Source organism: Oryctolagus cuniculus, chromosome 11 (genome assembly GCF_964237555.1).
Source record: "Oryctolagus cuniculus chromosome 11, mOryCun1.1, whole genome shotgun sequence".
Taxonomy (NCBI): Eukaryota; Metazoa; Chordata; class Mammalia; order Lagomorpha; family Leporidae; genus Oryctolagus; species Oryctolagus cuniculus.
In genome coordinates this window covers 47,647,491-47,663,059 of record NC_091442.1, presented here as the reverse complement: position 1 = coordinate 47,663,059, position 15,569 = coordinate 47,647,491, and the positions used below count along the sequence as shown (strand labels likewise).

Sequence of the window (15,569 nt, the reverse complement as noted above, 5' to 3'; positions counted from 1 at the left end):
GCCCCCGCTGCTTCTTTGCCGGTTGGGGAGGAGCAGTGGCCCAGCGTCGTCTCCGGGCCAGGGGAGAGGGACCCTCAAGAGCACACAGGTGCCTCTTTCCACCAGCCAGCCGCCTCTGCAGGCTCCGCTTCCTGCGACCCAGCACTGTCCACGTCGTCTCCTCCGCCCTGAGGCCTCCTGTGGCCCCTCACTGAGGTTTGACCTCCACCAAGGTGATGCTGGGTTCCTAGGAGCGAGCTTGGTGCCAAGGGAGCAACTCCCAAAAACAAGGAGGCTATGGTGTGGTGGATGTGGGGGAGGGGAGGGGCACAGGCAGGAGTAGGCGTGGGAGATACAAAGTTACCGTGACAAAATGAAAACAAGTGGGAGTGAGATTGCTCCTGAACAGGCTGTGCACCTGTTCCCCCTGCAGCAACTCCTAGGAGGAGGTGAGAAGCACTGTGGGTGGTTACTACCAGCTGCTCTTAAATCTGGCCAGGGCAGGTAGGGTCAGTGTGATCCCATTGGGCCCTTGGAGCGTGAGGGGGCTCTTCCTGCTCCTCCCCGAGCTGAGGGACGATGGCCAGACCCTGGCAGGCCCCACGGCTCCTACTGACCATCCTGGTGGCCCTGGTGGCCGTCACCTATCAGGGTCGGAGAAAAACCCTCATGAGCATCCAAGAAGTCTCTGCAGTGGAGGAACCTGTGGCAGGGACATTGCGGTACGTCATCAAGGAGTACAACAAGCAGAGCGAAGACAAGTACAGCTTCAGGATCCTCCGGGTCCTGAAGATCCTGAAAAAGGTCAGTGTGCTGCCCCAGTTCGGTCACCACGCCCACACCCGGGACTCCTGGTGCTCGGGGATAGCGCCCCTGGAGCGGACCAGCGTGGCCAGGGACCTACTGTGTGTTTTGTGAATGGATGGACAAGAGGAGCTCAAGGCTCCCAGCACAGAGCGATGATGATGGGAGGGAGGGGGAGGGGGAAAAGGGAAAGGGAAGAGAGGGAGGAGGGGAAGAGGGGAGGGGGAAGGGAGGGAGAGAGGGGAGGGGGAGAGGGGAGGGGGGGAGGCTGTTGGCTTCCATGTGGGCACTGCCCACTGCATGCATGAGACACAATGCCACTCGGTGTCCCACAGATGTGCACAGCAGTTGAGAGTTCTGGGCAATTGAGGGAACATTAAAAAGTCTAAGGAGGCCGGCACCGTGGCTCACTAGGCTAATCCTCCACCTTGCGGCGCCTGCACCCTGGGTTCTAGTCCCGGTCGGGGCGCCAGATTCTGTCCCGGTTGCCCCTCTCCAGACCAGCTCTCTGCTGTAGCCAGGGAGTGCAGTGGAGGATGGCCCAAGTCCTTGGGCCCTGCACCCCATGGGAGACCAGGATAAGTACCTGGCTCCTGCCATCGGATCAGCGCGGTGCGCTGGCCGCAGCGCGCCAGTCGTGGCGGCCATTGGAGGGTGAACCAACAGCAAAGGAAGACCTTTCTCTCTGTCTCTCTCTCTCACTGTCCACTCTGCCTGTCAAAAAAAAAAAAAAAGTCTAAGGATATGGAAATGTTATCTAACCCAATCTGATCACCTCCTCCCGTGGAAGATTCGTGTTGGAATGATCACACAGTACCCCCCCCCCAAGAAATACGGTCGTTTGAAATATAGGTAGGTGACCCTGCTAAGAGAGAGAGAGAGAGAGAGAGACCACTTCTGTGAAACTCAGCCTCGTTTACTCGGAAGAGGGCATTTTAAGAGAGACACAGATTCACTAGAATGGATCACGATAAGTCACTTAAATGCACCCGAGGTCTTCACGTCCCAAGGACCAAGCACACCTGCCGCCCATGTGTGTGAGTCGAGTTTCCTGAAACCACCATCCCTGCACACAGCTGTCGTCTCCACCAGCCTTCCTGGGGCAGCGGTAGACGGAGGCATTGCAGCAGGGACTAGGTGGCCCTCAAAGACCCCAAACATTTACTGTCCGTGTGGACGTTTGGCATAGAGACTTGGATGATGCTACTTGGGACACCTGCCATCCCTTATCTCGAGGGCCTGGGTTCAAGTCCTGGCTCTGTTCTCAATTCCAGCTTCCTGCTTAGGTGCACCACAGATGATGGCTCAAGTATTTGGGACCCAGGTTGAAATCGTGGCTCCTGACTTTGGCCTGGCCTGGAGCCCAGTCATTGCAGGCATCTGGGTAACGAAATAGCAAATGGACATTCTCTCTCTTTCTCTCTCTCTCTCTCCTTCCCTCCCTCCCTTTCAAATGAATAAAATACTAAGTCAACATATAAATAAACGCAGTGTTGACTCTCTTGCCCTTCCCAGAAAAACTCTGCAGACCCCTGCCCAGAATCAGTAGCTTCATTTGTGTATCCAAAATGCAGCTTTGCCCACAGAGAAAGAAGGTATTTCTCGTGGTTTCCGGTGAGTTCTCTTTGAATGCCAAAAGGATGCCTAGGCTCAGACAGGAAGGAGAGAGAGGAGGCTGCTGATCTGCCCAGGGCTGGGTGCTTGCTCTTGAGGACCGCGTGAAGGCGGAAACCGCAGAGAGGGAAAATGAGGTCATCTTTCTGCCTCCTTGCCCCCTGCTGCCCTCAGGTGACAGATCACTTGGAATTTCACATGAACTTGGAGATGCAGAGGACCACGTGCTTAAGGGCAGATGACAGCAACTGTGACTTCCAGACAGGCGAGCTCTACAAGGTACTCACAGGAATTTCCCTTTCCAGGGGCGGGTCTTTCCTGTGGGTTTAGGATGGGGCATGTCAGAATTCTTTGGCATTTATTACAGCTGGCTTGGAAAGAATACGTGGACCACACCTTCTTTCTCAGAGAAGAGGCGTGAGTGTGGGAATGGCCAAGAGATCACTCTGAGGTTGCTAGAATGATGGTGAGGAGGCTGGAGGGGTTCAGAGAGAGGAGCCAGACTGCTGCAGGTTCAAGGAGCCACTGCTGCCAATCATTAATATTATAGCAGCCGGGGGGCGGGGCAGGGGAGGGGCTTGGCCAGTGTCCCAGCTGAACATCTGAACACCAAGGAGACAGGGAAGTGTAACGGATAGGCTACTGCTCTGTGCTCCTTTGCCCACGGCAGTGCTTGGCAAAGACAAGGGGCATAGGCCGGTGCCGCGGCTTAATAGACTAATCCTCCGCCTGCGGCGCTGGCATCCCGGGTTCTAGTCCCGGTCGGGGTGCTGGATTCGGTCCTGGTTGCTCCTCTTGCAGTCCAGCTCTTTTCTGTGGCCTGGGAGTGCAGTAGAGGATGGCCCAAGTCCTTGGGCCCTGCATCTGCATGGGAGACCAGGAGAAGCACCTGGCTCCTGGCTTCGGATCAGCGCAGCACGCCGGCCACAGCTGCCATGGAGGGGGTGAACCAATGGAAAAGGAAGACCTTTCTCTCTGTCTCTCTCTCTCTCACTGTCCACTCTGCCTGTCAAAAAAAAAAAAAAAGACAAGGGGCAGATGAGAAAAACCAGTCCAGAGATGATTTGACTGGTGGTAGGGTGGGCAGAGGGGACAAAGCTTCATTCATATGATCAGCCAAGGGGCCTTCTCCCCCAAGAGCAATTCAGTCCCCAAAGTGCTAGGCACACCCTGGTCCACACATCACCACTGCAGTCAGCAGGGGATCCCAAGTGCCAGGGAGTCTTACAGCCACAAGTCCCACAAGCCCTGGTTTGAATTATCCAAATGAATTGAACCTAGTATGACTGTAGAGGGTCCACCTTGCCTAAACTAATGCTAATTTATGCTGAACTTTTTAGCATAATAATAGTAGCATCTCATTTTGCATATAATGTGTCCTTGTTGGGGTCATAAATTTTTTAAAAGAATTATTTTATTTATTTGAAAGACAGAGTTATAGAGAAAGGTAGAGCCAGAGAGAGAGAGAGGTCTTCCATTCCACTGGTTCCCTCTCCAAATGACTGCAACAGCCAAAGCTGAGCTGAACTGAAGCCAGGAGCCAGGAGCCAGGAGCTTCCTCTGGGTCTCCCATGAAGGTTCTGGACTCCCATGAGGGTCCAAGGATTTGGGCCGTCTTCCACTGCTTTCCCAGGCCATCACAGAGAGCTGGATTGGAAAAGGAGCAGCTGTGACTCGAACTGGAACCCATATGGGATACTGGCACTTCAGGCTGGGGCTTTAACCCACTGCGCCAAAGCGCCAGCCTCTGGGTTCATAAATTTTATGGTCACCCTAGTTATAATGTCCTAGGTGTTCTCAGCAGAGGTGCGTCCACCCATGGGCTCCTCTCTGACTTCTATATGGATAATTCTTCAATGCCCAGCAATGTAGACTTCATTGTTTCTTCCCTGGGGAAGATCATGAAATCTGCAAAAAGAATAATGGAAGACTACAGAAAAGTAAAACTAAAGAAAAAAAATTTTTGCTAGGCAGAGTTAAACAGTGAGAGAGAGAGAGAGAGAGAGAGAGAGAGTTATAGACAGTGAGAGAGAGAGACAGAGAGAAAGGTCTTCCTTCCATTGGTTCACTCCCCAAATGGCCGCTACGGCTGGCGTTGCGCCAATCCGAAGCCAGGAGCCAGGTGTTTCATGCAGGTGCAGGGCCCAAGCACTTGGGCCATACTCCACTGCCTTCCCAGGCCACAGCAGAGAGCTGGACTGGAAGAGGAGCAACTGGGACAGAATCTGGCGCCCCGACCAGGACTAGAACCTGGGGTGCCGGTGCCGCAGGTGGAGGATTAGCCTAGTGAGCTGCAGCACCGGCCAAGAAGTTTTTTACTAGAAATACTGCGTTGGTAGAGTTGGTATCCTGATTTCTATTTTGTTAAAGATCTATTTATGTATTTCTTTAAGAAGCAGAGTTGGGGCTGGCACTGTGGCGCAGAGGGTTAACGCCCTGGCCTGAAGCACCAGCATCCCATATGGGCGCTGGTTCGAGTCCTGGTTGCTCGACTTCCAGTCCAGCTCTATGCTATGGCCTGGGACAGCGATAGAAGATAGCCCAAGTCCTTGGGCCCCTGCACCGGCGGGGGAGACCGGGAAGAAGCTCCTGGCTCCTGGCTTGGGATCGACACAGTTCTGGCCGTTGCGGCCATCTGGGGAGTGAACCATCGGATGGAAGACCTCTCTCTCTGCCTCTGCCTCTGCCTCTGCCTCTGCCTCTGCCTCTCCTCTCTTTGTGTAACTCTGACTTTCAAATAAATAAATAAATCTTAAAAAAAAAAATAAAAAGAAGCAGCATTACAGAAAGAGGGAGAGAGAGGGAGGGGGTCTTCCATCCATTGGTTCACTCCCCAGATGGCCACAACAGCTGGAGCTGAGCAAATCTGAAGTCAGAGCCAGGAGCGTCTTCTAGGTTTCCCACATGGGTGCAGGGATCCAAGCACTTGGCCATCTTTTGCTGCCTTCCCAGGCCATAGCATAGAGCTGTATCGGAAAAGGAGGAGCCAGGACTCGAACCAGTGCCCACATGGGATGCCAGAACTGCAGGTGGAGATCTAGCCTACTACACCACGGTGCCAGCCATTTCTGAATTCTATTTTAAGACAAATGTAAATGCTTACACCTCCAATTCCCTCCCACATCCCAAGTTTTTAAAATAAAGAGCAGGAAAACAAAATCATACAGAGAAATTATAATTGAGAATATGCAAAATATGCTTAAAATATTGATCTCTCATCAGAAGGAAAGGAAGTGACAAAGAAAAGGGAAATTTGGAGGAAACAAGGAGAAAGAAAGGAGAGAGAGACTGCAATGAATAGGTGGATATGTGGACAAATGAAACAGGTTAGGCAGCAAAGATGGATAGGAGGAGGAACCGGTGGGTGGGTGAACGGAGCTGAAAAGTGCATGTGGAAAAATGGATGGATGGATAAATGGATGGATGGATGGATAAATGCATGGATGAATGGATGCATGCATGCATACACACATGAGTAGATGAATAGAAAGAAAAGAGGGAGGAAAGAAGTAAGAAGAGAGAAAACCAGCAGAGGCTAAATGAAGATGTGAAGTAAAAAGAAAAATGAGGGGGCTGGAGCTGTGGCGTAGTGTTAAAGCCAGCACCTGCAGTACCGGCATCCCATATGGATGCTGGTTCAAGTCCCAGCTGCTCCACTTCTGATCCAGCTCTCTGCTGTGGCCTGGGAAAGCAGTGGAAGATGGCCCAAGTGCTTGGGCCCCTGCACCCACAGGGGAGACCCAGAAGAAACTCCTGGCTCCTGGCTTAGGATCAGCACAGCTCCATCCATCACAGCCAGTTGGGGAGTGAACCAGCAGATGGAAGACTCTCTCTTTTCTCTGCCTCTCCTTCTCTCTCTGTGTAACTCTGACTTTCAAATAAATAAATCTTTTTTAAAAAAATCTTTAAAAAAAGAATTGTATCTACGAACCATATTGAATCTGTTAAAAAAAAAAAAAAGAAAAATGAGGACAAAAGAAAAATGAGGACAAAAATGACCCGTATCTCCTGGGGTCACTTTATTCTCCTCTGCAAATCTGACCACAGCAGGAGGACATTTTCTGGAACGATCCTGACAATGTTACTGCCAAGTGACTGAGATCAAAATAAATGCCAAACCAGGTCTGACTCGGAGGGAGGCGGAGAGAGGGTGCAGTGTCCTCGTCTGACCCTTCCATGACCCCCCTGTCCTGTCCATCCTCACTCACCTCCAGAAGAGAGAGGAAGATCTCATCCCGACCTGGCTCAGGCAAAAACCTGGGATTTGATCCCACAGGTGAGCATTTGAGGATACTGTCACCTTGCACACTGATCTTTTTCAAACATTGCCTTCTGGGTTTTTGTGTTTTTGTTTTAGCAAATCCAGTGTCTCTTCGTCGTCATTGTTGACCCTTGGCTGGAAAAGTACAAAATTGTGAACAAAAACTGCAGCAGTGTTTGAAGTATCTGAGGAGGCACCTGCCATCGCCATGTGTGTGTCCACAGTGATTGCAATCAGCAGACAATAAACACTTGTCACCCTGCCCTGTTAGTGGTCTTAGTGCTTCGGAGTCCCCTATTTCCTCTTTTCTCCCCAGATTCTGCTGCTAATAATAATATAATCTAAGGGTCTGGTGGGCCAGGGCAGCTTTGGGGTCCAAATGAATCAACATGAATCATCTTTGGCCTTGCTGTCCACACATCCATGATGGTAGAACCTCAACCACATGCTCATAGCAAGTGGAACTCCTTAGATTTTTTTTAAAGATTTAATTTATTTATTTGAAAGACAGATTTACACAGAGAGAGAAGGAGAGGCAGAGAGAGAGAGGTCTTCCATCTGCTGGTTCACTCTCCAGATGGCCACAATGGCCAGAGCTGCGCTGATCCAAAGCCAGGAGCCAGGAGCTTCTTCCAGGTCTCCCACGAGGGTGCAGAGGCCCAAGGACTTGGGCCATCTTCTATTGCTTTCCGAGCTATTGCATAGAGCTGGATCGGAAGTGGAGCAGCCGGGACTCGAACCAGTGCCCACACGGGATGCCGGCACTGTAGGCGGCAGCTTTACCTGCTACACCACAGCACCGGCCCTGACTCCTTAGGTTTTTTTCTTGTTTTTTTTTTTTTTTTTTTTTTTTTTTTTTTTTTTACAGGTAGAATTACAGTCAGTGAGAGAGACAGAGAGAAAGGTCTTCCTTCCACTGGTTCACTCCCCAAATGGCTGCCACGGCCAGTGATGCACTGATCCGAAGCCAGGAGCCAGGTGTTTCCTCCCGGTCTCCCATGTGGGTGCAGGGGCCCAAGCACTTGGGCCATCCTCCACTGCCTTCCCGGGCCACAGAAGAGAGCTGGACTGGAAGAGGGGCAGCCGGGACTAGAACCCAGTGCCTATATGGGATGCCGGTGCCACAGGTGGAGGATTAACCAAGTGAGCCTGGCACCGGCCCCCAACTCCTTAGGTTTTAAAATAGGCTGGGGAAGATGAGGAGAAGGAGAGGGGGGAAGAGGAGAGACGCTCACAGTTAACTGAACAGCCAGGCACTATCTCTGAGTATAGTCAGCGCTCTGACCCTCTGCTTCTGCACGCAAGGAATCAACCAGCCTTGGGTGCAATGCTTTCACAGAACAGCACTTGTATCCACTCTAAGCACCTGCAGTCTTTCCCCCTTTATCATTACTCCTCAAACAACGTGAGGGTGTGTTGAAATAGTCGAGGAACACGCACATTATGAAAAAGCTATGCGTGGACTTCAAAAAGGTTTGCACCCAAGCACACTTCCAGTTCCATTTTGCACGAGCTTGTTGAGGTGCGTTCATATACTCTGACGGCTGCTGCCCTAGCACTGACAATGCACTAGGCATGATCAATAAATTAGAGGAGCGACCCGTCAGCAGTGGGGAGTGTCCTCCTCCTGGCATTTTAAATACGGTCACGGGGTCTCCCACTCCACTCCCTCCTGGGGAGTGTCCCTCCTCATGACCCCCCTGTCCTGTCCATCCTCACTCACCAGTAGAGAGAGGAAGATCTCATCCTGACCTGGCTCAGGCAAAAACATGGGATTTGATCCCACAGGTGAGCACTAGGAGGCACTGTAGAGCGCGTGTGCACACACACACCATTCACCTACCTCATGGCAGAAGGAGTAAGGGCGTTTCCTGGTTAGTTCCAGTCAGTTCTGGCTGAGGATGGCTCCCAGGGGCCATTGATCCCCTTGACCCTGTGGTCTGGGGTGGCTCGAGGGCAGAGAAGGCAGCATAGAGGGCCCACAGCCTGGCCCAACCCCAGCTGGGCCAGCAGATGGAAGATGCCCCCTCTAACTCTGCCTTTCAAATAAATTTTAAAAATTTAAAAAAAATATATATAGAAGCCAGAAATCGAAGAATACACTGTAGGACTACGTGTATACAGCTTTGATCATGAGGTCAGCCCGAGTGGGATGTTAGCAACTGAACACAGGTTACCTCAGGAGCCTCCTTGCCCATGAAGTGGAGGCAAAAGTCGCTGTTTCTACTGCATTTGAGATGAGATGGTCAGATGAGATAAGGAGGCAGCAGGGTGGTGTCCAGCACCCGGTCAGCCCTTGGTGACATCAGATCGACACAGGAATTTCACTAGCTGTCACCCTTTGTCCCTCTGCAAGCGTGAGGTCCCTGCTTGTGTGTATTCTGTCCCCCTCACATGGCCACTGAGACGGGGCCTGGGCTGGAGGCCAAATGGTCAAGGCCACAATTGGCCAGAGCCCCGTTTCCAGTCTGGTTTCTCCCTGGGAGAGCATGGGTGTCATTCCCTCGCCCCAAGAGTTCACACGTCCATCTGAGCAAGACTGGCCTGGGCTGGAGCTGGGGACTTGGATGACAGACAGCTGGTGCTGGCACTGCGGGCAAACTCTCTCTCGGCAGGCGACAAGGATCCCAGTGCCTCTACACTGTCTGTCCCGACACCTGCCCTCCTTTTGGGAGTGGGACTCTGGACCAGGGACAGGCACATGCATGGCAGAGGCTGCCCGCATGACTGGCCCCATGTCGAAACCCTGGACGCTGAGCCCCTAAGGAGCTTCCCTGGAGGACCACACTTCACACATGCTGTGGCAGCTCGCTGTGGGGGAAGGGAGGATCAAGCAGGCACACAGGGTGTGCCTGCACAGCAGGAAGGTCTGAATGCTCCTGCCTGGCTTCCTTGGTCTTGTCCCCACCCCTATGCTTCTTCTCTGCACTAGTTTTCCTGTCCTGTAATAAAACCACTGCCCTGGGGGTGGCATAGGAGATAAAGCCATTGCCTGCAGGGCCGGCATCCCATATTGGCGCTGGTTCGAGTCCCGGCTGCTCCACTTCCGATCCAGCTCTCTACTATAGCCTGAGAAAGCAGAAGATGGTCCAAGTGCTTGGGTCCCTGCACCTGCCTGGGAGACCTGGAAGAAGCACCTGGCTCTTTCTGGAACTCTACCTTTTAAATAAAATAAAATTAAAAAATAAAAGCCACAGTCCTGAGTAGGATTGTCCTGCGAGTCCTCTAGAGAATCGGTCACTCTGGCTTTGTCTCCGTCTAAGACACATCTCTGTGGCATGGGGGAGCCGCCGTGCCATGTGTGCACAGAGACTGGGGCTCCTGCACCCTCAGGTCAGAGGTCAGGGGTATGCAGGAATCCAGAAAAGCCACAGAGAGGTGGTCAGCATTCAGGTCAGTGTGTGTGTGTGTGTGTGTGTGTGTGAGTGTATGAGGGTGCTAGTGTGTTTCTGGGTGTGTGTGGGTCATGACAGCCTGTATGTGTTTATACACATGCATCTGTGTGCACTTGCATATGTGTGTGCTTGCCCACATGTGAGAGCTGTGTGTACAAGTGTGTATGTGAGAGAGTACTATGAGGGTGTTAGTGTGAGTGTTTCTGGGTGTGTGTGGGTCATGACAGTCAGCCTGTGTGTTTGTTTACATACATGCATCTGTGTGCACTTGCACATGTGTGTGCCTGCACATTGTGAGCTGTGAGTGTACACAAGTGTCTGTGTGAGGGTGTTAGTGTTTTTGTGGAGGGGGTTGTGACAGTCATCCTGTGTGTGCTTACATACATGCATCTGCGTGCACTTGCACATGTGTGTGCTTGCATGTGTGAGAGCTGAGTGTGTACAAGTATGTGGGGGTGTTAGTGTGTTTCTGTGGGGGGGGTTGTGACAGTCAGCCGTGTATGTTTCCACACATGCATCTGCGTGCACTTGCACATGTGTGTGCTTGCACGTATGAGAGCTGTGCATACAAATGTGTGTATGTGTGTGAGAGTGTGTGTGAGGGTTTTTGTGTGAGTGTTTCTGGGTGTGTGTGGGGGTCATGACAGCCTGTGTGTGTTTACCTACATGCATCTGCATGCACTTGCCCATGTGTGTGCTTACACGTGTGAGAGCTGTGTGTACAAGTGTGTGTGTGTCTGAGTATGAGAGCAGTGTGTACAAGTGTGTATGTGAGAGGGTATTATGAAGGTGTTAGTGTTTCTGGGTGTGTGGGGGTCATGACAGCCTGTGTGTGTTTACACACACGTATCTGTGTGCACTTGCACATGTGTGTGCTTGCACGCATGTGTGAGAGCTGTGAGTGTGTATGTGAGAGAGTATTACGAGGGTGTTCATGTGAGTGTTTCTGGGTGTGTGGGGGTCATGACAGTTGGCCTGTGTGTGCACTTACACGTGTGTGTGTGTGTGTGTGTGTTGAGACTCCAACAAGGGAGACGATGTCCTTTAGGATTTTATGACACAGGGGACCACGCAGCTGTCTGGGGCCTCCCAGAACTTCCTGACAGCGCTCAGTCTTCCAGGCAGGAGTTGTTCCACATCTGGTAATACTTCATCCAGGGCACCGTGTATATCAGAGACTCGCAAATCAAACTCTGAGAGGAGAAAGGAAGGAATCAGCTCCGGGACAACCAACGTGTCCTGTCCCCAAGGTCCCGCCTCTGTGGCTGCTCACTGACCCCACGGGGAGCCAGGAGAAGCTGCTCGGCCCCTTGGGATGCCCAGCAGCAGGTGCACCTGGAGCTGCAGCCTAGCAAGACCCTGGGGTGACAGCAAGGCACGATGGCTTTGTCCTACTGCACCCCTGACCCTTGCACCTGCAGCCAAGGCAAGCAGAGGTGCCCTCTTATCTTCTGCTAACCTGCGGCTGGTGCCAAGGCAGGCAGAACTTGGAAGACAAGGAGTAAACAGGACGATACTCAGAAACCTGGAGAGCGCGAGGTGATTCCAGAATAAAGGCACCCAGGAGAAAGCAACACTGCATTCACCCCCACCACATTCAGGTGGCAAAGGAAGCCAGGAGACCAGACGCCGCCCTGGTCATGGAGCTTTCTTCCCGCCCTGGGTGCCTGTGGAGGAGTGGGCAGCGCCAGGCCTGCAGAGCACTTTTGTAAATGTTCGTTCTCCACCCCCGGCCGTGCATCCCCCTGCGATGGCTCCCAGCACACACCTTCTTCAGCTTCTTGCTTTGCAGGGGACAGGAAGAGCTCTTCTTGGAATCCCTCTTGCATTTGGTGCGGCCGATCTTGACCGTGACCTTGTACTCCACTCCCGTGGTCAGCTGCCAAGAAGCAATGCCACTGTCAGTTGTGACTTTGTACTCTCTCCTGGAGATTCTGGGACGGCGAATGAAGCCCCCCCGGAGCAGCAACCCCACCCTGCCAAGGGCTCCCTCCCTCCTCTCCATCTCTGCCAATCTGAGAGAGGCTGCCTAGCAACTAAGGCAGAACTCTGGGGGCCTGTGTTGTGGCACCCGCAGCGCCGGCATCTCATACGAACACCGGTTCGCATCCCGGGCCACTCCACTTCCGATCTGGCTCCCTGCTATTGCGTCTGGGAAAGCAGTGGAGGATGGCCCAAGTGCTCGGGCCCCTGTACCCACGTGGGAGACCAGAAGGAAGTTTGAGTCTGAGAACCAAACAGACATGGGCCATGTGTCTCCCCGCCTCCCTAGGCCCTCCCTCTGTGACCTTGAATAAGCGACTCAGCCAGTACAATTTCTTTACTTACTGAGTACAAATAACAGTTGTGCCTGCCCATGGAGTTGACGGGAGCCTGTGTTCCCCTTAATGGATATGGAGAGGTTTTACTAAATCTTACCATGACACATTTTTAGATGTCTTAGCAAAAGTATCCGGGATATTCCAATGGGGCAGCTATGGAGTGCGGAGAGCAACAGAACAGAAAAACAGAGAACTGCACTCGAGGTCAGGTCTGGTTCCCTCCCCTGTGAACCTAGATGCATTGGATGGGTCCCTCAGCCTCAGTTTATTTTTCTAGAAAATGGGAGAATCTGAGCCTCTGCTGTGGCCTAGCAGCTATAGCCACAGCCTGAGACACCGGCACCCATATGGGTACTGGTTTGAGTCCCGGCTGCTCTGCTTCTGATCCAGCTCCCTGCTAATGCACCCAGGAGGACAGCAGAAGTGCCTGGGCCCTGCATCCACGTGGGAGATGGCCCTGGGGAGGCTCCTGGCTCCTGGCTTTGGCCTGGCCCATCCTGGTCATTGTGGCCATCTGGGGAGTGAACCAGAAAATGGGAGATTTCGCTCTCTCTCTCTTTGGCTGAAGGGAGGGGACAAGTTGGCTGCGTTAGCCGTGGGGAACCCACCCCAGTGCCATCCCGATCGGTTTTGACTTGTCCCCCTTGGCTCATGATCAAGACAGAGGCTTTGGAGTCTCGAGGGCAGGAAGATGGGGAGCCTTCGTGGGCAGGGGAGCGAAACCCTGACACTGAAATCCCATGATCCTAGCTCCATGTTGGCCACCAAAATGTGCACCTGTGCGCGGAGAAGCCCCTGCTTCCTCGCTCAGATAGCTGTGGCCCCAGCCCGGGAGACGGCGTGGTCCTCCTGGGGTGGCGCCAGAGGCAGCAGGGTCCTTCTTTGAAGCTGTCAGGGCAGGGGCTGGGCACTAGGCCTCGTGGTTAAAATGCCACAGCTCACATCAGAGTACCTGAGTTCCGTCCTTGGCTCCGGCTCCTGATTCTAGGCTCCTGCAGACCCAGGGAGGCAGTAGTGATGGTTCATGTCACTGGGTTCCTGCCACCCCACCCATGTGAGAGACCTGAACTGAGTACTCATACCAGCCCCCACAGCTCCAGGCACTGTAGACATTTGGGGCGTGGGCAGGTGGGAGGGGGAGCCTGCCCTCTCCCCCTCCCACCTTCCGTCCTCCCCCCACCATAGGAAAACACTGAAACACCAGCCACACTACAGATCTTAAAGGGTTTTCTCATTCGTCACTGGACGTGACTGCTAACAGGTTGCACTGACACTCCAGTGTTTAAAGTGTCCTCCTCACTCCCAGCAAAGACCTGATTGCTAAGTAAGACTAGGAACAGCCACAGAGTAACAGCAATGCTTTCACAAGGGCGCTGCTAAGCAAGCGCCTCTTATTCTGACCCATCTTGCAGAGGAGTAAACTAAGGTCTGAAGCCTGTATCACTTGAGTGACCCGGATCTCACTATCGGAAGGGCAGATCACCAAACCGCAGGGGGACCTGGGGCCAGGAGAGGCAGCCCACCCAGGTCCACCTTCCATCCTCTCTGCAGGATTTTAGGATCCCCCAGTTACCCAGGGGCGGGCCTGCCGTGTCTACTCATCAATTTGAGTGACATCGCAAGTGGACTCAGGAGCCAACAGTTAAATCACAGGAGACCAACGGATGGGAATCAGCCCGCCGCAGGAAAACCGGTCAGCGAAAAGGAGACACACGTGCTGCACTGCCACCTTGTGGTACAAGTGTGTACTTGCAACAGGGACCCGCCCGACAAGTCTACCCAGATGATCAGACCCCCCATTTCTGGGCCACCTCCTCCCCACCCCCAGCCACCTCCTTGTCGGTTTCTCCTCATCAGTTTTTTGCCAAAAACCCAGCTAATTGAACCAACATGTGGTATTATGACTACGCTAACTTATAATTTACTAGCTGACATTGAAGGAAGGTTGGAGCAATAAAAAAGTTTCCAATTAGATTCTCTCTCTCTCTCTCTCTCTCTCTCTCTCTGCTTCTCCTTCTCTCTCTGTGTAACTCTGACTTTCAAGTAAATAAATAAATCTTTTTTTTAAAAAAAGTATCCAGTCGGAGGGAAGCTGCTCCCCGACCTGAGTCACCATCCTTTGTCCACAGGCACCAAGAGTGAGGGTCCAGGCGAGACAGCCCACGCACAAACCTGCATCTGACTCCGGATGAGCTTCTGAACCCGGAACAGGTAGGTGTCGTTGCTGTTGTTGTTGTAGGACTGGATGAAGAAGTTGAGCGTCGAGTTCATGTTCTTTTTGCTCATCGGCTTCTCCTGGAACCCCTCCCATCTCTGGAAGTGGCCCAGCTTGGCCACCAGGGTCAGGGCCATCAGCACCAGCAGGGAGACCCTCCAGCGGCCTCCCTCCATCTCTGAAGCCGCAGAAGCTTCTTGGGCCAGATGCACCTGCCAGGGAGGGCGACGCCGGCAGCCAGCAGGCGGCAAGCAGCTGGTCACTCGCGTGCCAGCACAGGCTTTCCAGGGAGGGGCCCTTCCTGCATTGAGGCAGAGATTGAAGCCCCCTCAACCTCGTGCTGCGGAGACCCCTCCCCCAGCCTTTCCACCTAGCAGGGAAGAAACGGCCAGCAGGGATCCATTCTGCTATGCCGGGTGTGGCAGGTAGAGGGCGCTGCCGATGGGAAGGCGGTGGAGGAGGTAAAACTTGGCCAAGGGTTGCAGGGAACAAGAGTGACACGGGCTGTGTGCCTACCTTGGGTTCCAGCTGTGCTCACACACCAGTGACCGTCCGCGGGGGTTGCTCTAGTGACAGCCTCTCCTGACTCCCTGCCACCGACCTGCAACAGATTTCTGCCGCTGGATCCCACTGTGCCTGCATGCAGCCCCGGCACTAGCTTACGCTATCTTTCTGTGACCCCAGGGGAGCCTTGTGAGGTAGGCAGTCTTTATGAGGAGGGAAAGGCTGCCAGTCCTATTCACAAATGAATCCTGCAGATCCCCAGAGGTTAGCTGTTGCCAGCACCCCTGAAGCTTATGAGAGCACCCCATTTTATAGATGCGGTAAGGTGGGATCCCAACAGGGTCCTGTCCCAGAACGAGAGCCTCAGTGGGATCATTGATGAGGGGTGACTGAGACGTGCAGGTGAGTGAATGGTGACATTGTACTGTGATGAGTTGAGATGCTAGCATTCGGGGAAGTGCGATCAGAAAGCATTA

At 53.1% G+C, this 15,569-nt stretch overlaps 2 protein-coding genes across 5 annotated transcripts; one reads left to right on the top strand and one right to left on the bottom strand.

The window, feature by feature from the left end:
* Positions 1-420: 420 nt before the first annotated feature.
* CST11 (cystatin 11) lies at positions 421-6,914 on the top strand. Its single transcript, XM_051845311.2, has 3 exons — positions 421-783; positions 2,572-2,676; positions 6,755-6,914. The coding sequence occupies exons 1-3, from the start codon at positions 559-561 to the stop codon at positions 6,836-6,838; spliced, it is 414 nt and encodes a 137-aa protein (XP_051701271.1). The 5' UTR covers positions 421-558; the 3' UTR covers positions 6,839-6,914.
* Positions 6,915-11,091: 4,177 nt separating this feature from the next.
* Positions 11,092-15,252, bottom strand: CSTL1 (cystatin like 1). Of its 4 annotated transcripts, none has more exons than XM_008256324.3 (4): positions 15,106-15,252; positions 14,547-14,801; positions 11,822-11,932; positions 11,092-11,246 (listed from the first exon to the last, which is right to left on the bottom strand). In XM_008256324.3, exons 2-4 carry the CDS (start codon positions 14,763-14,765, stop codon positions 11,163-11,165), a joined length of 414 nt encoding a protein of 137 aa, XP_008254546.2. In that variant the 5' UTR covers positions 14,766-14,801; positions 15,106-15,252; the 3' UTR covers positions 11,092-11,162. The 4 variants fall into 4 exon arrangements, with proteins under 4 accessions (XP_008254546.2, XP_069907542.1, XP_069907543.1 ...); XM_070051441.1 differs by having other exon boundaries at positions 14,547-14,890; positions 14,960-15,249; XM_070051442.1 differs by having other exon boundaries at positions 14,960-15,249.
* Between the last annotated feature and the right edge of the window lie 317 nt (positions 15,253-15,569).